The following is a 23,110-nucleotide window of genomic DNA, read 5'->3' as shown; positions in this document are numbered from 1 at the left end:
AGCCTGGTATCATGGGCTATGTTTCAATAACTTTAGCTGTAGGTCCTTAAAAACCTACCAACCAGCCATCTAAATGAATAAAACCAAAATAAGCAAAAAAACCCCAAATAACAAAAAGAAAAACACATGCAAAAATCCTCCACCCCAGCAAACCACACAGACATACACATCACACTACAATCACTGTGCCTTTATTAAAAATGTGACCCCCTGGTTAGTTAGCATGATGGATTGACTCAGGCCTGCAGTTAAGCGTCCACGCGGCTCCTTGTTCCCTTCCCCTGCCCTGCCTGCCCTGTGGGATGGAGGAGAGAATGAGAAGAGCATAAGAGGGAGGACTCATAGGGTGGCATGAGGATAGTTTAATAAATGAAAGAAAGATGAAAAGGAACAAGTGGTACAAAGACGATCGCTCACCACCTCCCCTACACAGAATGTTGCCCAGCCAGTCTCTGAGCCACAGGTGTATTTGTATACAGCCTTCCTCCTTGCTCCCCTTCTCTGCCCCGGCCTTCATTGCCAAGCAGGATGTGATGTGATAGGGAATATCCCTTTGACCAGTTCAAGACAGCTCTTCAGGTTATATCTCCCCAATAGTCTTCTCATTGTGTGAAGGCAAAGTGGTAAAAATAGAGAACTGTGACTGTGTCCAAGCGCTGCCCAGCATAGCCAAAACTTTGATGTGCTACCAACATCATTTTAGCCACTAATCTAAAATGTAGCTCCACATAGATTTTTATGGGAAAAAAAGTTCCAGCTGACCCAATATATTATCAGACCTCACATTAAAGAAGTTAACTGTGTTGTAAATGTTTTCGATGTGGAAACTCCTACGGTAGGCCTGGTAGCTTAGACCTTGTTCCATATATTCTACCCAAGCAGCAAATCAGTGCTTAGAAAGAAAACAAAAGACAAGATTGGTGGGAGCTAAGTATAGGCAAAGTCATGGCGGAAAACTGAAAACTGTGGTGTAACAGAGAAAGTAAGATATCCTCAGTATCGGTATTTTCAAACGTGTACAGTTGTGTTTATCTGATCTTCTTATGGAGATATATGAGTCTAATTAATCCTTTTTATACTGCAAGATTGCTTTCCTGATTTTAGTATGTGGAACCAAACCAGTCTGACAATTTTTTTTTAATATCTAGGGAAAATTTTCCATTGTAGTTTTCTTTCTTTCCTGAACTCATTTTTGATGCTGCTCAAATATATAATAAATTTTATATTCCTGATTACTGATTTCAAAGTTTAAGCTTGTTGAACTTCTCTTCAGGTAGGTCTGTGAAGGAAGAAGAAAGACACTTGGGGGCTTCAGCGTGGGCTAGACACCTAAATGAAGCTTCAAGAACTACCCCTCAGGTAAAACAATCTTCTAAAACTTTTGAACACATTTTTATTAAAAAAAAAAAAAAAACACATGAAGTTGTAAGCACCTAAATGGGTAGGTGCTTACATACTGAAAATCTGATAGCAGTTCTGGTGCTGGTAACCTAGGACTGTATTTCTGTCATGCTTTTTTTTTTCCCCATTCTTTTGTTTGTTTTATTTCCTTTTGAACTCCCTGCTGTCATAGTGACTACTATTAAGATGCTTAGTGCAGTATCTTGAAAAAGAAAATATATTTTACAAAAAACGTGAATTCAGTCTGTCTGGGGAAGCACTGTATTGTTTGCTTGCTGCTTTCAATTAGAGCTCCAGAACAAATTCATTAAAAAAAAAAAAAAAAAATCCCCAAAATTTATACAGTGAAACTGATGAAAACCTTTCAATAACCAATGGTAGGAATAGCATTCCAGGTCTAGGTGGAATCCAGGAAGGAATACGTAAATGAAAAACTAATTTTCTTACTCTCTAAAGTTTTTGATGGTTTTTTGATAGGTTTGTCTCTTTCTATGCTAAATGTTTCTAATATTTTTCTAATATATAGAAATATAAAATATTTCTAACAGTTTTATATGCTAAAAATATTAGGAACAATTCAAATTACAAGATAAGTGCTGTTTAATAATTGTATAATAAATGCATGCTTTGTAGGTTTTTTTATAATAAAGTCTAACTACATTGTATTCTTTACAATGTGTGTATAACATTGCCTTTAAGTGCGTATGAATTACTCTGATTATTATATTGTATACCTGATTTCTAAGAGGAACCTGTACTCGTGGAAATGATGAAGTGGTTGAAGACTGGTGCAGTTGCATCCTCTTTTTTTAAAGATGTAGTAGTGTAATTAGAAAAACTGTAGTGAATTTGAATCCAGGAGCTATTAACTTCCACTTTTTCTTATCTTTCTCCTCCTCATTTCCACACCAGGATACGAGTAAAACACAAAAATATATCAAGAAAGAGGGTGCATCAGAGGCTAATCATAAGGTTCAGGAAAACAGGAGCATCGTCCACAGCAGTGGCTTGAGTTTTCAGCATGGCAAGTATATGCGAGACTCCAGTCTAATTCAAGGAGAGTGCCGGCTGAGCGACGGCAGCCTCAGCCCTGACAGGCCGTATGGTGAAACATCTTTGTCTGTTCCACTTCATCCAACGAAGAGGCCAGCATCAAATCCACCCCCTATCAGCAACCAGGCGACAAAAGGTACTACTTATCTCTCTTGCCCTTTTGCCGGGGAAAGAAGGCAGGGGAAAAGTTAACGATAAACACCTAAAGTAGAGGAGCCTGTAAACATCAAAGAGTGTGGAGGAGGAAGTAAGGGAGATCAGACTGGCCGCTTGGCTTTAATTGGAGTTTGTAATCAGGAGGGAGACCAACTTTTTACATGGTCTGATAGTGACAGGACAAAAGAGAATGGTTTTAAAGTAAGAGAGGGGAGATTTAGGTGAGATATTAGTGGGAACGCTTTCACTCAAGGGTTGGTGAGGCAATGGCACAGGCTGCCTGAAGAAGCTGTGAATGCTCTATGGCTGGATGCGTTCAAGGCCCTGGGCAGCTTGATCTCGTGGGTGACAACCCTGTCCACAACATGGAATGTAAATGGAAGGGCTTTAAGGTCCCTTCCAACAAGCCATTCTGTGACTGTTACCACTCCGTCTGCAGTTGTATCTGTTGTGTGTTCATCACAGGGAGCAGAACAAACTGAACCACAGCTGTACTCTGAAACAGTGGCCTGAGTCAGGTTTGTTTATCTAAGGAAAGGTTGGAAAACTGTGCCAATTGAAAAAGAGATAATTAAAAATTCTGATGACCATACTGCTTGCTAGTTTATTTTGCATTTACTCAAGGGTATGATTTATGTGAGCAGAATTCAGGGAGCTCAGCATAAGTTTTCCCCTGTCACACTCATTGCCCTGCGATAGGCCAGAACTATTTGGAAATAGTAATATCACTTTATTTATGCTAATGCTAGCCAGTGTTAAGGGAAAACAACTCCTGCTGTTGTTAGAATTCTGATGCCCCGTTTGATTGCTCCGAAGCAGATGGACGAAGAGCACTTATTGAAAAGTGTTTCCACGTGAAAATTTTACCTGCTTTCAGCTTGGAAGTTGGATTTCGTTTTTTTTTCTATGGCGACTTAAATTTTAAAAAAGAAAATTGTTTTAAAATTCCCAATTGAAGTGTTTGATTTCATTTTTCAGGCAAACGTCCAAAGAAAGGAATGGCAACTGCTAAACAGCGCCTTGGGAAGATCTTGAAGCTGAACCGCAATGGCCACGCACGCTTCTTTGTTTAATGTAGCTGCTACTTCTACTACTGCTGTCTTTCCTATACAGACCAGTATTGAGGTCGACAGAGCCTGGAGCTGCTGTTTTTCCTCTGCTTGAAGCAGACTTGCATGTACCATACAAAACACTGCCTGATGAACAAAAACAACAACAACAAAAAAAAAACCCAACCCACAACCCAATGCTGCATTTTCACTGTGCCACACCTGCTCAGCAATAACCATTTGGGAATGGGGAAATCTTCGGAGAGACGTGGACTGTGAGAATTAGTCTCTCATCAGGGCATGAATATCATTTGTTGCTGGTAGTTTCTGACCTAATCCATGAGGGGAAGATGATGAAGGTGGTTTATCAATAATTTATTTCTGATAGATTTTGACGACTTTAAAATTCATTTTAAAAACTATTTATTTGGAAGACTTTTTTTTTTTTTTTTTTGGTGGGAATTATTAATTTAGATTTAAGAATGTGAAAGCTTTTAATTGTTTTGATAATGTATGTTTGGTGCAGTGGAGAGCCACATTAATGGTGATTATTCTGGACTCCTAAACTTGTTATTCAGGTTATAGTCTTAAGTAGGAATGAGATGCATTATTAATTATTTTTAAATTAAGGCTTATGGAATCTTATTATTTTTTTTTCTGCTCTTGATAAGCTATTGTCTGGGCTTCTGTTGACTTGCAAGGTGCATATTTTCTGCCAGCTTGATTATTTTTTGATCTCTCTTTTTTATACAGATTTATTTATTTGATGGAGTAGAATAGACTGTCTAAGACACAAGATTCTTCTTATGTCAGTCCAGTAGCTAACTTGTTTTAAGCTGCACCCCTTTCCTCCAAGTTGGAGTGCATCTTTTTCCTCCTGATGTGATGTTTGATCTGTCTGTGATGATTTTCTTCTGCAAAAGCTCCCTGAAAGTTGTGTTTGCATAGGTGATTTGGAATCTGGTGCAAGGGAGGAAAACATCGTGCATCTTCTTAGAGGAAGCGGGAGCTCAGTTAAGATACATGTTTCTTCACAATTACTCAGAAATAACTCATAAGACACATTGCAGTCTTAAGATTGGACATAGTGCTTAATGTAGCATGAAAGAAGCATTAAAATATTATTGTCTTTTAAGCAGCTTAGTGAAGAATCAGGAAGGTAGGAGAATCTGTGTTACCTTTAAAGCTGGACAACCAATTGGAAGTCTTAACTGGTGCACGTACATGTGTTAAGTAGCTTACTGGTATCAGAATGGCCATTTCTGTCAGGCTACATACAGAGCCGATGGTAAATGCTGATTCTGAATTACTGTAAATAACTTTGATTTAGAATTTGTATTTTTTTCTGTAATATAAAATTAAATATTTAACTTTCGGGGTATTGGGATGAAGGCTTAAAGGGGAATACTTGATTCTGGAAAAAGGGCATTTTGCAGGGTCCAGCCAAATGTTAGTGACAACAGTATTGTGGATTTTTTTGTTTTATTTTGTTTGTGTGTTTTTTGAGTCATTTCTAAGCGTAAAATACTCAAGCATAGCTATCCAATTTGTTGATGTAACTTTCCATAACCAGTTTTTCCTTCCTCCATATTCTATACTGAAATAGTTTTCTTATATTGTAATCTAAAAGCAGGTTGACTTGGACTTTTCAGAGTATTTGTGCAGGGTTATTTTTCCTCTAGACTAGTTTATTAATATCTTTGCAAAATTATGGAAATAGTTCTGATGTCAGGTGTTTTTGATTGTTGCAGGGTCAAAACTATTCAGCACTATGTTATCCTGTTTCTGACTTGAGAAACATCAAAACATAATGCAATTGCAAATAAATCAGGTAGCTTTCATGGCCTGACTTCCTTGAAAATTTGAAAGTGACAACTTAAGTGTGTTTTGCAGCCCTGCTTTTACATTATATTGACTTGACTTCGGAGTTGTGTGTGTATGCGTGTGTGAGTGCATGTATGAATGAATTTTTTAAAAGCTTTTTTTTTGTGTGTGTGTTGTTTGCTAATTATAGTTCCACTAAAAATAGGTATCTCTCTCACACCCACCTCCAGAAAGAGAAGACCACTGGCTGCATTCAGGCTGTTCCAGGTTTTTTATTTGTTTGTTTGTTTAAATAAATAATTATTTTTTTATTTAATGCAAGCTATCAACCTTGTTTAGTAAACTGTTGGGAATGGAGATAACAGAAGATTGCTAAAAAAGCAGAAGCTATGCCAAGAGGTACTCTACGGTGCTGAAAGTGACAATAATTACTTGCTGTTCTCAGGTGCTATGTTTTCCAGATAGAAATAGTCAAAAGAGAGTATTTTAACTATCTTCTAATATGTTCTTACCAAAGTAGTAAGTGAAAGAAATAAAATATGTTGTCAATATTAGTTAAAATTGTATACCCATGTAAGTATTCCTTGTGCTTGAGCTTGAGCGAATGGATTAATGGCTGCCAAGCTCTGAAATCTGTTTTAGCTTTAGTGTATTGAACCATACTGCTTCCTTCTAGCTAGCTGTATAATTTTTAAGAACAGAAAATTCCAGTTTAGGGCAGCAAGCAGATTCAGAACAGAAAGATGAATGAGCCATCTCTCCGTGAAAGCAGATTTCTGAAAACACTAATTGGAAATACAAGTATGCCAGAATAGAATCTGGAGTAAGGAATTTTGAAATATGGAATACACATTCTTATATACATGACAGGTTTATACGAAGTCTGTTTTCTGACCACCCACATTATTTATCTTGCATCTTACTATTAGAACACAGATATGGCTGGACCCATATATATTATTTCTTCTTCTTTTTGTTCTATCTTTATTCTACTTTCAACCTTTTTTTTTTTCTTCCCAAAGTGGCTCTCCGCTGTTGTTGCTGTTGTGAGTTTATGTAATAGTCTCTTCACAGACTGTCAACAGGCAGAGGTTCATTCCCATTTTCTTCAGATATCTGTGCTTCCAACAGAAATTGTCTCTGATATTCCACCTCAGAAGAAGTATTTTAAAATTAATTGCCGTGACGATCCATGTTTAAAACAAAACAAAGTCTCCTGGTAGCTTATGAAGAGGATGTGGTGACCTCACTTGTTTTGTGTACATGTTTGTAGGGATATTTTTGTGGTGTTCTAGGTGAAAACACTACTGCACCAATCTTTTTGTAGATGGACTGAACTGTGTGTTGTAGTAGCGGAGAAAAAGCCCTGGTTTTTTTTTGTTTTTTTTTCTTTTTTTCCTTGCTATTTCACTCGAGATGGAGAAGATATGGGGAGTGGGTAGCACTGACTGAACAATTCAGAGAATTAAGCCTGGTATGATAACTTGTTCTGAAGGAGAACCTTTTTTGAAAAGTCAAAAAAGGATTTGGATTTGACATAAAACTTAATTTTCTTTTTATAGGCAGACAGAACAATAAGAAAAGAAATATTGCAGGGGTTTTCCCATTCTCTCAAGTTCTCACATTCCTACAACTAGGAAAAAACAAAACCACGAAAAGAAAACCAAAACCAAAACATGAAAATGGAAAGACCACCCGGAACTGTTAACAATGACCCTTCCAGCAACTTTCCCTTTTCTCCTCCTGCTAGACTTGTTAATAAACCCTGGCTACAAGGTAGCCTTTGATGACCTCTGAGGTAGATTACCTATGCAACCTATAATACTCTTCATGAATCCATTCTTAAATACAATTTTGAAAGGGTTAGATGTTGAGAGTTAATACTGTTGCTTTCTGATCACATGGGGGATTTTGAGGGGGTTGGGTGTTATTATTTGGTAGTTGAAGTGCTATTATTTGGTAGTTGAAGTGCTTGTGTTACCTTTAGTGGTGATGTAAGAGTACAGTGTCATCATCACCGTTTAGAAGCTTCAGCTTTACCTGGGCTTTACTATATGCCATAAGCTACCTTCATGCTCAAAGCCATAAAATTTAAAGTGTTGAAAATTTTGCAGGGCTTCAAAGTCACAGCTGGCACGAATCTTGCTGATTGCTTTCTGGCAACTGTGGACACTAAGCAGAGCTGAAGCTGAAATTACCTAGTACTACGACACTACAACTACTGCCCTATTTAGGCTTCACATGCCCAACTCTCCTTCCAGACCCCCTCACAACCTCCAAATCTAGCATCTTTTCAGAATTTCATTCTTGTAATACTTCCAGACCATTAAAAGCTGTTCGTACCTATGGGATTGAGTGAGCCTAGAGCTACTCTGTTTCACAGATGAAATATAAATGGAACCCAGGGCCTTACTACTTGTGATTAAATGAAAATAAAAGCTGCAACATCCATGTTTCCAAAAAACAACCCCCAACAAAAACCACCCTAGTAACACTCTGTGGGAGCACGAGAGTGATGAATCATGCAGTGGATGGGAAATACAAGTAGCACTGATAAGGAAATGCATCTTCCTCATAGGATGCATTTCCGTTTGGATAAAAGACTTTTTGTACTTTTAATATAAACTAAGCCATATGCGTTTCATGCTGTGGGAAGGGAACGAAAGGGATCACTTTAAGAGATTATATTGATATGTATCGTCACTTCTGCTGGGAAATGTCTATTGCTGCCAATGCTTTGGTGAATCTTTTTTTAAAAAACATGAAATTTGAGGGGAAAAAAAAAGGGGGGTGGGGGAGGGAGGGGGCTAGTTCCTGGCTATATTTACTAGTTTTGTAGTAATGTTTTGCTGGCCCGTTTGTCTCTTCCTCTCCTTTTTGTACTCTGATAGTCTAATTTCTGTCTTTCCTTCTGCTGTCTCTGAAAATACTAGCTTGTCTGCTCAGTAGGAGTCGGTGTATGTGTGTCTTCCTTTTTACAGAAACGCACTACTGTGTTAAGTATTTGGCTGGGAAAGGGATGCTGCAGCTTTAAGAGCATTTTTTCAATTCATAACAGTATTTCCCATCCTCTTTTGCCTGCAGGCAGGGAAAGTGTATGTACAGTATTTATTTTGTTTCGATTTTACGTTAAATTTGTAAGTTTCTATGAGTAGTTCACATTGATTCTTCTAGGGGAGGATAAGTGGCTTTGTTTAAATTTGTATTTGATATTCATAGTTTCCACTTTCTGTACTTTAAAATACTGAAATTAAAAACTTGTATTGCTTATGTTTTGATTTTAGCACTCTAAAGCGTTTAATTTCTTCAGACTTTTGCTCATTTGCTTCAGTGTAAATACAGAAAACAAAACAGAAAATGCTTTTCTAGGTCCAGACTCTGTGCCCTTTACTCATTGCATTTTTAAGGAGATATTTTCTGCAGAAATTTGAGATGGAATATTCTCATACTGTTCTCTAATTTTTCAAAGTGCAAATCTCGTTTCAATCAAAGTATGTTAAATGGCAACCAAATGCATTTTGTGAAGATGTGTATATTCTTCTTGGATCTTAATATAAAAGGGAGGTGGAAGTGTTCTGTGATCTGTCCTATTAGCAAATCTAGGGGCATAGATGTAAACTGTAAGCAGGATGTAAAAAGAAATGCTATTTTCCTGGTCTCCTTGCTCATGTTTTTTGTTAAGTTTTGCCTCATGCTACTGATGATTGGTTCCTGAATTTCTTTTTCCTTTAAGTGGCGTGGTGTTTCTGGAAGATTTCTCTTGCCCACGTCCACGTAGTTTGTCATACTTTCATCCTGGATTACTTCTCTGCTAACTTCTCCCTCCACATTATTTTGTGTTTCACAGTTGTTTGTGCTCCTCTTTTTTTTTTTACTGCATATGGCAGTACAGTGTTGGCATGTGGGTATTCTATCTGGGGGTTATGGAAGCATTACTGTGTTGCACTCAATGTAGTGCATTTTCTTCCCCTTCTCACAGTGCTCTGTGCTACTGAACAACTAGAACATTGTGCCTGGACAGATGCCCAGATTCCAGTGATGGTCATTTTATGAGACCCTTAGACAAATGATGCAGCAACGGGCTTGGAAAGGTCAGGTGGTAAAAGGTGTTTAGTTGTTGGCATCCTCTGCAGCTACACAAGTTTATTTCTTGAGTTGGCTTTTAGTTTACAGAGGATTTATGGTTGTCTGTGATGACTGGGAGGTCTCTTCATGGACCACATGCATGACAGGCAAAGAGCAAGAAGGCTGTTCTCATCAAACCATATCCTGCTCAAGTGTAAGACTGAAAGAGTTTTAATAAATAACACAGCTGTGTTCTGTAGCCTAACGTGTAAAACGTGGTAATCATGTAAATGTTGGGGGTAGAAACTTCTAGGCTGTTTCAAAACCAGATTTTATTTGCACTGAGTAAGAGATCACAAGGAAAAGTTATGGTTTAAGTAGAGGGTGAAAATGAAGTCCAGAAAATAGTTCCTTTTGTGTTGGCATGTCTTCTACATTTTTTTTTTAAATTAATGTGTTAAAATTCATTAACAGTTTGGTTAGCCAAAGATTTGCCAGAGATCTGAAAGAGCTGTTTCTCTGTCAGAGCAGCCACGTATTTTTTAAAGAAGCAATCTCTGTGATTGGCCAAGCACAGTGCTGCAACCCAGGCACTTCCATCAGGCACTCATCTGGACTTGTCACACACAACTCACTGCTCATACCCATGTTTTGGTATTACAGTGGTAGGTTTGAGAGGACATTAGTGGAACACAATCTTTCATATGCGTATAAGAACTTATATAAGCATGTTTACTATTTGTCCTTATGTTCTTGCCAGCTACTCCAGTGCTTTTTCCTTCGACTTCTTGACTTGTATCATGATCATAAATAGGATAATACAGTGGAAAACATTGAAATACCTCAAAAGTGCTGCTTTAAGTGATGCTAGGTAGCCTTTGGCACCTGGAAATGGATTTCCCTTATAAGTTAGGGTTACTGGTTTTCTGTTTCCTGTTTAGGGAAGATAGAGAAATACTTAATCTGGATTGTTCTTACCTAATGGACAGGTGAATGTAAAGGCTTTAATTCTACTAAATACAGCAAAAGAATTGCAAGTTAAGGAATAGGCAAGGTACCATTTCTTTGGTATCTGAAGACTGAAGATTGGTTGTGTGTGTGTGTGTGTGTGTGTGTGTGTGTGTGTGTGTGTGAGTGTGTGTGTGTCAACAGTATACTGCTGAATTTGAGGTAGAATTGTGGTGATGTAGCACCTCCTCCCCCTGTAAGGTGCCTACCAGGTTACTTTTGGGTGCACTTTGTGGAGGTCAATTCTTTCCCTGAAAGGCTTTACATCTCCTGCTCAAGTTATGAAGCTATTGTGTTAGCCAATTAGAGAACACAACCAGTCCTCCTTCTTGTTTATTTTCCACTTTGGGTTGTTAGTGGAAATGTGGGTAGTCGAACGGATATGGCGAAGTCAGTCATGCTGAGTGTTTTTTTCTTTGTGTGGGCATGTTTCTTCTGGGAGCCCATAACATGCTTTTACTGCTGGTAAGTAGTCTCAACTGTCTCAAGCCAAAAGTTAATGAAGACTGAAACTGTAAAAACAGAATGTTATTACTCATTCTGATATGACCCCGAGTTTCAAATGCCTTTGTTTCTACAGCAGCCAGTGACTGAAATGCTCACCTGCAGAAGAAGTACCTGGTGATCGAGATGGTGAATAGTTTCTCATTACCAGAGCTTGTAGTATTCCACCTAACAGGCTCGCTTTGTCTAGGCTGAGGTCTGTTCTCTCTGAAGCCAGTTATATTCACTCTTTAGAATAAGTGCTACAAACATCTAAATTGTTTGGCTTAATAGATCTACTTATCTGTGCTGATACTGCTGTATTTACTTTGGTCTTGGAAAAATATTATTTGGAACGTGTGAGTCAACTAAAAGAACAGTATACAAAGAGTCTGCTTCTTTGTGGTGCTTTGCTTGAAAGTTTTCTCATAAGGAATGTTTTATTTGCTGCAATGAATGTGAGTAAATAATAATGTTATTATTATACAATTACTATAATAATATTAATACATACTATTATATATAATTTATATACATATATAATATGTATATTATATATATATATTACAAATAATGATAATGTTCTGCTTATCGGGAAGAAACATTTGCTCTTGAACCACACACTTTGGTGGTAAGTGGTAAAGATCTAAGTCAGCTTTCTGTTCTGGAAGATGTAAAAGCCAACCAAACTGTAGGAACTGCTGCACAAGTCTGCTGAAATAGGACCCATGCTGTGGAAACGTGGTTTGATGAGGTTGCCTTTTCATACTAGTGTTTATTTGAAAATGATGGTGGGTCACATGCTTTGTTCTCAGGTTGTTGATTTGTGTTAGGGAGTTTTTGCAGTTCTACAGAGGATCTTTGAATATATAATGTTACAGTAAGTCTTGTCTTGTAAGGAACGTCTTGTGCTCAACTTACACATGTAGAAATTGTTTCACATTCTGGCATGTGGCAGGCACTGGACAGAGCCCTTTCTGTACGGTTGATGTGCTTCTCCCCAGGAGACAGCTGACTGCCTGTGGGATCATACAGACCTATGTCTACTGAGGAAGGAGGGGATTCAGAGTGAATTCCACTTGAAGAGTTGAATTTGTACAGAAAGCAGAGAGATTTCATGTTAATATCACATAGGTCCCATGTGAGTGAAATTTGTAGGGGGAATTGATCCTGTACCTGTCTAACTGATGTATTGGGAGGGTGTGAAATACATGTAGAGCAGTGCGTGTAGGACTCCTCCTCTCCTCACAGATTTTCCTGTGCTCATGTCCTCGCCCCAGGGCTGCTGCTCTGAACTGGTAACTTACAGACTGTGTTCAGCAGTGTTGCCCTCAATAGCTTTATTCTTTTAAAGTGTTTTATATGGCACTTATAGTGCCACTAATAAGTGTAGTAGAAGGAGGGGAAAAATGATGTGTTCTTTGTTTCTGTCCCACGTTTTCTCATGGCTCTGGTTCCACAGGTTTTTATACAATAGAGAAAATCGGTTACCAAACTCCAACCATGTTAGCATTTATACCGTTACTATGAGAGAAGGATTGTCCTCACAGCTCCTTTCATTATCTGTTACACATTTAATTGAGAGCAGAACAGCTCTGTCAATAGTCTTTAAATTCTTTATCATTTCCAGTTGGTTGGGACAAGCAGAGATTTCTAAAATAATATATGTTTTTGCATTCATGCCATCTCACACTGTATTTTCCAGTTCAATTTTTAATTTTACATCTTTAAGAAAAACCTGAATATCATTCTGTGCCAAACTGTTGTGACTCTTTTCAAAGAGGGTAACTGGAGGTGTCAAAGACGCTCTGTGACGATTTAGACCAAAACATGCTTTGTGGTAGAAAACAGGAAGGAAACCATACCTATAAAGGAAGGTGCTTTTTGCCTGACTAGTTAGAAGAATGCTAGATGATTATCATGGTATTCATTAAGCAAATACTTCGGTGGTAGTTGCTTCACTTGTGTGGAGGAGTTGCACCAAAGTGGGGTTGGACAAGGTGATCTGTGGAGGTCCCTTCCAACCCCTGCAATTCTGTGAATGAACTTATTACCCAAAATACCTAATCAGGCTGTCAGGTGATAGAAAAGGCTGCAAGTAATAAGACACAAATAGGGTTGACTTGCTGCTAGAAGCACTAAGGTTTTGTCTAGGGAAGAGTCTGCTTAGATTTGCACAATTTGCTTCAGTCCCATCTGTGATTTCTTAGAAGCTGGTGAACCTGCACGCACTGATTTGGTGGGGTCAGAATTAGTGCTGATGTGGTGATGCGTCCTTAAACGTGTTACAGTGTGAACGTTCTTTGGATGGTGCTGCAGGTCACTCCTTTTAGAGCCCTTCTGAAGCCTTCTAATAACTCAGAGATGCCCACAGTTGTCTCAGCAGTTGCCCAGCCCTGCTGCCTGGGAGCTGCCATCTTATGCAGGAATTCTTCCCAAGGGAAGGCCTTTGTTTTGCTGATGTGATTGAGGGCCTCTGGGGTGTCATGGTGGGGGGGAATGCCAGGTTCAGAGCAAATGGCCAGGCAGGCAGCAGAGGGAAGCACGTCCTTCAGGAGGCAGGAGGAGCAGCCTGCAGCACTGCCAAACCCTGCAAAAGGCAGAAGGGACGTCCTTGTCCCAGCTGGTTGGCATGCTGGCTGGTCTCACTACAGTTGGCTTACAGGAAGGCTCCCATCCCCATCCACTGCCCTCTGGGGGCTGCTTCCAGCAGGGGGAGGGTCTTTCAATTGCACCACTGGCATAACGTGAAACAAACATCTCCAGTTTGCAATGCAGGAAAAGCTTTTTCTAAGGAGTGTTCACTTTGCTTTATTTCATACCCGCATTGTTTCAGTAAAATGGAGTGGGATGGAGCCTTGTCTGGTGTTCCTGTCACCTAGCTCTGCTTGGAAAGCCATGTTGTTGCTGCAGTGCTTGATTATCAGCAGTCGTGTCTCTGTTATACTGGGATAGAAGAAGATTCGGGGCAGATGAACAACTTCATGTTGAATTTGAGCTAATTTGTGATTCCTCCTTCTCTTGCTTACATGGCCTCACTGAGGTTATTACTGATGATCTGTGGATGCCTTAGCTTAAATTTCTTTATCAGCTGCCAGGAAGATTGAACTGGGACATCTAGATTCTGATAACCTTTGCAAAGGATCTGACCTGGAGAATATTAAGAGAGGATCATTTTCTGACATAGAACCTGCAATTACTAATTTCTAGTACTTAATGCATCTCATAGGCATGCAGAAAGTAATAGTATGTAGATCACTCCAAAAGTAATGCCTCCTATTTATTTCCATGGGCACAACTACAAAGAGTACACTACTCTTATAGACCAAATTCTCAACTACAAAACTATTTTTCAGCCTAGTCACCACCAGTAACTGTACATTTTCAACAGTGATGAATGGAGCCTCCATGCCACATTCGTAAATATCTGCACCAGTGGAGTGACCCACTGTCAACACAACTGAAACACATCAGCCACTGCCTCACTGTGCTCATATCCACTGATTGATCTCCATGAACATTCAGCAACTGCTGATGAATGTTTGTGGGTGCCATTTTTTTATTCTGCATGAAGGAATTGAATGACACACCTTTGCCTCATACTCACTTCCATGTCAGGTGCCATCGTGTCGGAGTGCCCCTCTGCTGCCATGTGTCACACAGCAACATGTGATTGTATGGCAGGAAGGTTCAGCCTTTACTTCCATACCACCAACAGCTGTCTCTGACATTGAGAGCCAACATCATGCTTCTAAACTGAGCCTTTCTGGTGCAAGTTGCTGGGTTCAGTAGTTCTTACACGGGAGGTTTTGCCCATGTTCTGTTCTCTTACCTGGATAGCAGCATTCATGTGGAGAAAACCAAATCCATGTTACAAAGAGATGAAAAGACCCTCTGCAATGCCATAATACCATATACAAATAGCCAGCCAGAGGGGAGTAGAGACCATTGCTAGAGAACAGTATGTGCAAAAACTGTGGTACTGTGTTCTTTTCCACCTTTTGTTTTGTCTGCGTGTTACTGCTGCTGCTTTGTAATGTAACTTTTCTGAGAGAGCAGCCCTTGGGTGCTAGGTGCTTGTGCAGGTTTGGTTTTAACCAAAAATGCTGGCCTCAAGCCAGCATTAGTTACAATTTAGCTTCTGATGGGAATCTTTGTCCATTCATTTTGGGTAGAATAGAATTTTCCATTCTGCCCCAATCTCAAAAAATGATGTGGATAACTCTCCTTTCTCTTTCCCATTCCTGCCCTGCAGACCCTGTATGGAATCTGTGGAGTTTATGGACTGAGGGTGGATAGTAATAGGACAAGGAGGAATGGTTTTAAACTGAGACAGGGGAGGTTTAGGTTAGATAACAGAAGGAAATTTTTCACTCAGAGGGTGGTGACGCACTGGAACAGGTTGCCCAGGGAAGTTGTGGATGCCCCATCCCTGGAGGCATTCAAGGCCAGGCTGGATGTGGCTCTGGGCAGCCTGGTCTGGTGGTTGGTGACCCTGCACGTAGCAGGGGCATTGAGACTAGATGGTCATTGTGGTCCCTTTCAACCCAGGCCATTCTATAATTCTCTGATTCTATAAGTCTTCAGCAGACGTGAACAGGTAGGAAGGATGTCTGCTTTTGGCTGTGGGTCACAGAGTCACAGAATGGCTTGGGCTCTATCTAAGGGACCTCAAAGCCCACCCACTCCTACCTTCCTTCCATGGGCAGGGCTGCCCCCCAGCAGCTCAGGCTGCCCAGGGCCCCAAACAAGCTGGCCCTGAGCGCCTCCAGGGATGGAATACACCCAGGATGAATAAGGAAGAGTTTTCTGTTCTTCCTTTGAAGCTACAATCGAAATTATTTCTTCTGCTAAGAGGAAAATGTGCACTGCGCATGCTACGTTCCGAGTGGAACTCCTGATTTTTATAGGAAAATCAAAGCGAGGAGAAAGGATGTGTGGCTGCTTAGCCACATCTGCAACCAGCAAGGAATGCAAGATATGTGCTTTGTTTTCTGTTTAAAATTATGCTTCTTCAGGTTAAGAAGAAAGGAGCAGAACCGCGGCCAGAAGAGGTGCTTTCCCTGCGGGCTCAGGGCGCGGGAAGGTCGGTACGGCAGCAGTGACCGCCAGGCGGAGCTCACGGTGCTCCGTTGCGCTGCGAGCGGCCTCATCTGGGCAGGGAACGTGACGGTGTCAAACGCCGCTTCTGAAATCCCAGTCTTCCCTTCGCACCGAACGCGAGCTGGGCCGGAGCGAAGGCCAGCTGGCAGCCAGAAGCGGGAGCGCTCCCATGGAGCGGTGCTTTTGAAAGCCTTGCTAAAGCTCTTGACGGGCCGCTCGGTCACTGCGCTCCACCGATGTGAATGCTCTCAGCAGAACAAATTTGTAAGTAAAATGCCCGGAGTTTCATTGTGGAGGAGAGGCTGCCCTTCTGAAAGCACAGGTCCCCATCTTGCAGCTGCAGAGCTGCCCCTGCCTGGGACAAAGCGGGATGGAGACCCCAAAAGGCCGAGGAAATGATTTTAACAACTTTCATCACGACTGCAGGGTGAATTGAGAAGAACCCATCTGTCACCTCTGCGCCTATTTCTGTGCCGGCGTTCAACATCGCCCCCAGTCTGACCGGTTCCCATTTCGTTGAGGCGTGAGTCTGTAACATCTGTAACGCAGTGACTGTGGGCACATTTCTTCTTGCTCAAATAAATGAATACTGAACAGAGTCCTTTTATCACAGCTGTGCTCTTATCAGACCATCTCCTCTTCTATTCCTTCCTTCCCCAGCCATTGTGGAAGCAGACATCCTGCTTCCAGGCATCAAACCCCACAATCTGCCGCTTCTTCTACGGAGCCTCTGGATTTTTGCCAGCAGCCCCTTGAGAGGGTCCCAGATGTGACTGCTTTTCTATGCTGCCCTGAACATATCCGGTGAAAACAAAGGGCCGCACTCAGCACGGTTGCCGCTTCGGAGGCCAACACTTCCTCCACTGTCAGGGCTGTACGGTGGGAGACGTTGGTGCTGAGGTACCCCAGGGTAAGCGGGCTGAACTGGAGGGTCACACACAGCCAAAGGGATGCCCCCACTGTAGGAAGAAGCCAATCTCTTGAGTGCACCTCTCAGCTGCTCTCTGGGTTCACCGGCAATTCCCACAAAGCCGGGAGGTGGCCTGTGTGAAAAGGCGTTGGGTTTTGATGCCGCTTCTGCTTAGGGAAAAAAAGATTCCAAACAGTTATTCTACTTTTATTTTAACGTAACTCAGACTCGGGGCATTGCTTGTCTTGCTGTTTGTAAAACCAAAATGTTTTGACTAATATTTCTGGGGGAAGTTTTGGGGAGAGAGAAGGGAAGTGAAAATAGCAATCTGTTCCAGGTCTGTAGTTTTGGTTTGTGATGGTTTTGTGCTACTTGGGTAGGTTTGGGAATTTCTGGTAGTAAGATCAGAAACACAACATCACGGGCTGCCATTTTATGTAGTCGGAGATGCCTGTGAGGAGACGTGGGAATGAAGCAAACGTGCATCACTGCTGGGTTTCTTTGTGCCTTCATCTTGTAACCCTCCTCTTCTTCTTGTAGCTTAGTTCTTCAGTGTCACTTCCCTACCTTGACACACGCTGCCTAGCTGCCAGAGTTCCTGTAGCCTTTGTGCACTTTTCTGTTTTCTTAAGCATTTCTGCACACAATAAAACATTCAGAAGGGTTTTTGCCAATTCATCAGTTTTTAGGCACCGAGGGTGAGAATTCAATGTGATTTCATCTGTGAGGCTTTGCTTTGTTTGTTAAAAGCTTTACTTCAGTGTCACAGCAAAGAAAGTCTTCAAATGTCTCTCCATTGGGATCCATTTTGCAACCTGTCTTCCACTGAAATGAAGAGATTGGAGAAGAGTAAAGGGGGAAGAATAGATCTCAATAAAACACAGATTGTTCTACATCCAAGAAGAGAAGCGTGTGAAGCAGATCGAGGGAGGTGATTCTGCCCCTCTACTGTGCTCTTGTGTAGACCCCACTTGGAGTACTGCATCCAGTTCTGGAGTCCCCAACACAAGAATGACACCGAGCTGTTGGAATGGGTCCAGTGGAGAACCAAGAAGATGATCAGAGTGCTAGAGCACCTCATCTACAAGGGCAGGCTGAGAGAGCTGGGGCTGTTCAGACTGGAGAAGAGAAGGCTCCAAGGAGACCTGATAGCAGCCTTCCAGTACCTGAAGGGGGCCTGCAGGAAAGCTGGGGAGGGACTTTTTAATAAGGGTGTGTAGCAACAGGATGAGGGGAAATGGCTTTAAAGTAGAAGAAGGTGGATTTAGCCTACGTAACAGGAAGAAATTCTTCACTGTGAGGATGGTGAGACACTGGAACAGGCTGCTCAGCGAGGTTGTGGATGCTCTCCCCCTGGAAGCATTCAAGGCCAGGCTGGATGGGGCTTTGAGAAGCCTGGTCTAGAGGGATCTGTCCCTGCCTACAGCTGGGAGTTGGAACTACATGATCTTAAAGGTCCCTCCCAACCCAAACCATTCTATGATTCTGTGTTTCAGTCTGGAAAACTGCGTGCTGTTGACTTGGGCAGATCAGTTGTTACCCTTGAAGGTATTCTATTGCTATGTTGAATTAGGCAATAAAGCTCATGGGTATTTGCAGGGCAGTTCCATGTCCTGTTAGACTGTTTTTGATTTAGGTGAATTGGGACAGAAGTGGCTTTTGAAACATCCCTTCATATGTGGCAGGCACAGTGTTTTAACAAAACACAAGGACTGATAATTCATCCTTTGTGTGCAAAGCTGATGAAGAAAAGTGCCTCAGTCACTGGTGACTTGAGGTCCATTTTAAGTGGCGTTTTCTTTTTTGTTACTGTTTTCAGAAATATCCCGGCCAAGCAGATTGACAAGCAAATTTTCCTTAACAAAATATGTGACGTCAGCAGCAACCAGAAACATATCTCCCTCCGTAAGCAAGTGTCCTGAAATAAAGGGTTGAAGGAACATCAGTCCAACGTATGATGAAAACATTTGTAGGAGAAGAAGGTATGACAGGAGGATGATAACTGATGAAAACACCTGAATAGCTGCTCCATCAAGAAGGGTGTAAGTATATTCAAGACTTTTGCAAACACTGTAGTGCAAAAATCCAGTCCATCATAATTCCATGTGGCAGGGGCTGGACTCTTGTCTTGTCAGAAGGAAGACTGGAACTCACAGAATCACAGAATGGCCAAGGTTGGAAGGGACCTCAAGGATCATGAAGCTCCAACCCCCCTGCCACATGCAGGGCCATCACCCTCCCCATTTAATTCTAGACCAGGCTGCCCAGGGCCCCATCCAACCTGGCCTTGAACACCTCCAGGGATGGGGCATCCACAACCTCTCTGGGCAGTCTGTTCCAGTATCTCACCACTCTCTCTGTAAAGAACTTCCCCCTGACATCCAACCTAAATCTTCCCTCTCTCAATTTAAAACCATTTCACCTGGGGTTCTGAGCAACACTAAAATGCCACAAGGTGACCTCGTGTGCCTACTGTGTGCCTACTGTATGCCTACAGCACATTCATCTCCTAAGAAGTTTTATTGATTGGGAGTCCAGTGCTGAGGATGTCGCTTGGCTGTGTGACAGCCAGTAGCTCTTGCTAGTGTGATGCTGTGAAGTCTTCAATCTGTGAGCCTGGACCTGTGTAGCTGTGCATGAGCCTGGGTGCTTACTGATGTGAGTCCTTGAGGCACATAAAGGAAGCCGGAGCTGGCTGCAGAGATTTTTCTGTGCACAGTATGAAAAATTTATGCTGATACTTTCGGCAAGTTTGAGTAATTAGACTGTGAGAGGAAACACAGTAGAGATATTTGGCAATTGACTGCTTCTACAGAAAGTTTATTTTTCCAAGAGCAGGGAGAACATTTTGAGGAATGGCTGTGCATATAAACAGCAGTGTACTGCAATGCCGTGTCTGAGAGTGTATCATGCAGAAAGGGAGCTGGAGCACCTTGCTCTTAGGTTTCTGCCTGCAGAACCTGGCCTGCCTAGCATGTTGGTGCTGAGCTGGGTGCAGCATTCATGAAGCAAAAGCAGTGGGCAGCCCCTGGGTTTGATCGATGCAAGCCAGGCCTTTGTATATCATCATAAGGAAGCACTGTGAGGGCAGCTTTGTCTCTGTGCTCATCCTCCCACTGAATGGCAGGCGAGAGCTCAGTAAGTTTGCATCCTCCAGCGAGCTCTGGGGGTGAGGGGGTGTCTTCGCAGGGCTGAGCTCTGCGTGGCCATAAGTCATGCTGTGCCTGCAGAGCTTTCCATTGTGCTGAGCTGCTTCTTCTCTTGTTTCAGGTACTTTAGTACTGAAGGCATGCATCAGTCTGATAACTCTGAAAGCTGTAATCTCTAGGAAAGAAAATGAATCAACTTCAATTGGACTTCTTTCTGGCTTCTCTTGTTTAGACAAACACACTGTGGGGTCTATGTTAGGGGTGCTTAACCCACTGCCCATTTGTTACTGAGAACTTCTGCCAAGAAGAAACCCAGTATGTTGTTGGTTTTGTTCCCACCCCATCTAACATGCAATATTATCCCAAACCGCAGCCCAGAAGAGACGTGCTGTTGCTCTCTGCCACAAAAAGTGCCGTGCTGCAGGCAACGAAAGCAGCTGACTGCACCCCCAGATCTCCCACTTAGTAGTCTGGCTGCTGGCTCCGACTGCTGCAGTTCTAGGAAAGAGGGTGCAGCTATTGACCCCGAGCTGTTATTTGCCTATTGAAATACAGGGAACTGGGGGCTGGGTGTGAGGAACTGCAGCATGCCGCCTTTCGCCTTTCTCCATCCATCCCTGGGAGAGCTTTGCCCGCTCCACCAGTGATTTCTGGGTAGCATGGGCTCTTTTTTCTGTCAGAAAACCCAACTAGGTGTTGGGCAGATCGCAAGGGAAATGCTGTGTGCCTCATTATGGAGCTGCAATCTGTTCCTTCTCCACCCCTCCCCCGCTTATATTCTTCTCTGGGGAATTACGCTTCCTTTTCAATCTGATGGTTTAATCTCTCACTGCTCTCTGCCTGTGTCCCCCTCATTTCCTTTTCCAAAGCTACTGCTCTCACTTTCCCCTCTCCTTGCTGCCAGGATGAGGCACTCCCATGGCACTGTGCTCAGAGATGTATTTGCCCACCTCAGGCCCCTCACAGCTGGAGGAAAAGAGAGACCCTACCAGTGCATGGCAAATGCGAATGCTGCCACAAGACTGAACGCCTCCTTCCCTTCCACAGTGCTCTGTGAAGCTGGCACCCCGTGGTTTGGACAGGTACACTCTAAGTTGGGTAAGAAGCTGGCTGGAGGGCTGGGTCCAGAGAGTGCTGGTGAATGGAGTAAAATCCAGCCGCGAATGGTCATGAGTTGGTATTGGGTCCTGTCCTGTTCAATATCTTTATTGATGACCTGGATGAGGGCATTGAGTGCACCCTCAATAAGTTTGCAGATGACATCAAGTTGGGAGGAAATGTTGATCTGCCTGGGGGAAGGAAGGCACTACAGAGGGATCTGCACAAGATGGATAGTTGGGCTGAGGACAATGGGATGACAAGATCAAGGGGGCAGAATGGCCAGCAAGCAGCACGAAGGAAAATGATCTGGACATGTTAGTCGATAGTCAGCTGAATGTGAGCCAACAGTGTGATCAGCTGGCCAAGAAGGCCAAGGGCATCCTAGCTTGTATCGAAAATAGCATTGCCAGCAGGAGCTGGTTGATGATTGTCCCTCTGCAGTGGACTGAACTCTGTTCAGTTTTGGGCCTCTCACTACAAGAAAGATTCTGAGGCCCTTCAGCATGTCCAGAGAAGGGAAGTGGAACTGTGAGGGGTTTGGAGCACAAGTCTGATGGGAAGTGGCTGAGGGAACTGGGGTTGTTTTGTCTGGAGACAAGAAGCTCAGGGGAGACCTTATTGCTCTCTGCAACCTGAAAGGCAGTTGTGGCAAGGTGGAGGTTGGCCTCTTCTCCCAGGTAACAGTGATAGGACAAGAAGTAAGGGCCTCGTTTTGTACTGGGGAGGTTTGGGTTGGATACTAGGAAACATTTCTTCTCACGGGCACGGGCTGCCCAGGGAGGTGGTGGAGTCACCATCCTTGGAGATGTACAAGAACCACATGGATCTGGCACTGAGGGACATGGTCAGTGGGCATGGTGGAGATGCACTGATGGTTTTACTGGGTGAGCTTAGTGGTCTTTTCTAATGTTAATGATTCTATGATTACAAAACCCAAAGCAGCACAAGCTCTCCTTATGGGAAGGTAATGCAGTAAGCCTGTGGGTGCTGACTGTGGGCTTTTAGGAGACAACAGAGCTTGGGGACCACCATGTCTGTGCCTCCCCATGAGCCTGTGCAAGACAGCACTTCACAGCTAAGCAGAAGGATGCTTTAACCCAGAGCCTTGCTAAGTGCAGAGTCCCAGTCTGTGGCTGGAGGTCTCGTGTCCCTGAAGCCCACCTGTGCATGGCAGGGCAGCCCATAGGGCTCACCAGTGCTGTGACAGGGAGTGAGGGCTTGGCCATGGCTGCGTGGCCACTCCCTTTGGAAATGTTTTTCTGTCTCCAGAAGCAGTGTTCAGCTGGTGCAGATCGCACTGGTTCCAGTGACATGTGGAGGCTGTTGTGTGCTTACATCAAGCACAGCATGCTAGTTTATTTTCTTTGTACTTAGCTGTTTTGCAATGCCTTCACAATTCAATTGCTAATATTTTTTACATTTTACATTTGAGCAGCTGCGTTGGTATGAAATTCATACAGAGGCCCGGAGTTTTGTAACACTCTCCATCATGCAGGACACCTTTGGGAAACCACCCATACTGCAGGGAGGATCCTGCCAGCACCACTGGAAATGCCAGGGCAGCCATCTGCTGCAGGTGACCATCCTCCTCTGCTGCTAATCCCTGGTGAGCACTGCTCTCCTCATTCTCTCTGTCCTCTGAGAAGGGCTGGGGGTGTTTTGGTCAGTATGGTTTCAAGGCACCCAGGAAAGGTGCTGACCTCAGTTCTTCCATGTTCAGGATGGTGAACCTTGGTGCTGGCCAAAGGGGCCCCAAATCACAGTGCCTCTTGTGGCTATGGCCCTGTCCTGCAATGGAAGTTCCTTTC

The 23,110-nt window shown here is 42.7% G+C and overlaps 1 protein-coding gene across 1 annotated transcript in view; it reads left to right on the top strand.

Annotated features, from left to right (window-relative positions):
* The window catches only part of KDM7A (lysine demethylase 7A), a 59,668-nt gene extending 50,902 nt beyond the window's left edge, over window positions 1–8,766 (top strand). Inside the window, exons 18-20 of the mRNA XM_085228603.1 lie at window positions 1,274–1,359; window positions 2,314–2,590; window positions 3,589–8,766. Coding sequence (XP_085084729.1) covers window positions 1,274–1,359; window positions 2,314–2,590; window positions 3,589–3,683 — 458 coding nt within the window. The 3' untranslated portion in view covers window positions 3,684–8,766. The remainder of the gene's footprint in view (window positions 1–1,273; window positions 1,360–2,313; window positions 2,591–3,588) is intronic.
* The last annotated feature ends 14,344 nt before the right edge of the window (window positions 8,767–23,110 follow it).

Source organism: Meleagris gallopavo, chromosome 1 (genome assembly GCF_905368555.1).
Source record: "Meleagris gallopavo chromosome 1, MGAL_WU_HG_1.1, whole genome shotgun sequence".
Taxonomy (NCBI): domain Eukaryota; kingdom Metazoa; phylum Chordata; class Aves; order Galliformes; family Phasianidae; genus Meleagris; species Meleagris gallopavo.
Note: the sequence above shows the minus strand (reverse complement) of the source record. Positions and strands in the feature narration are given on the sequence as shown.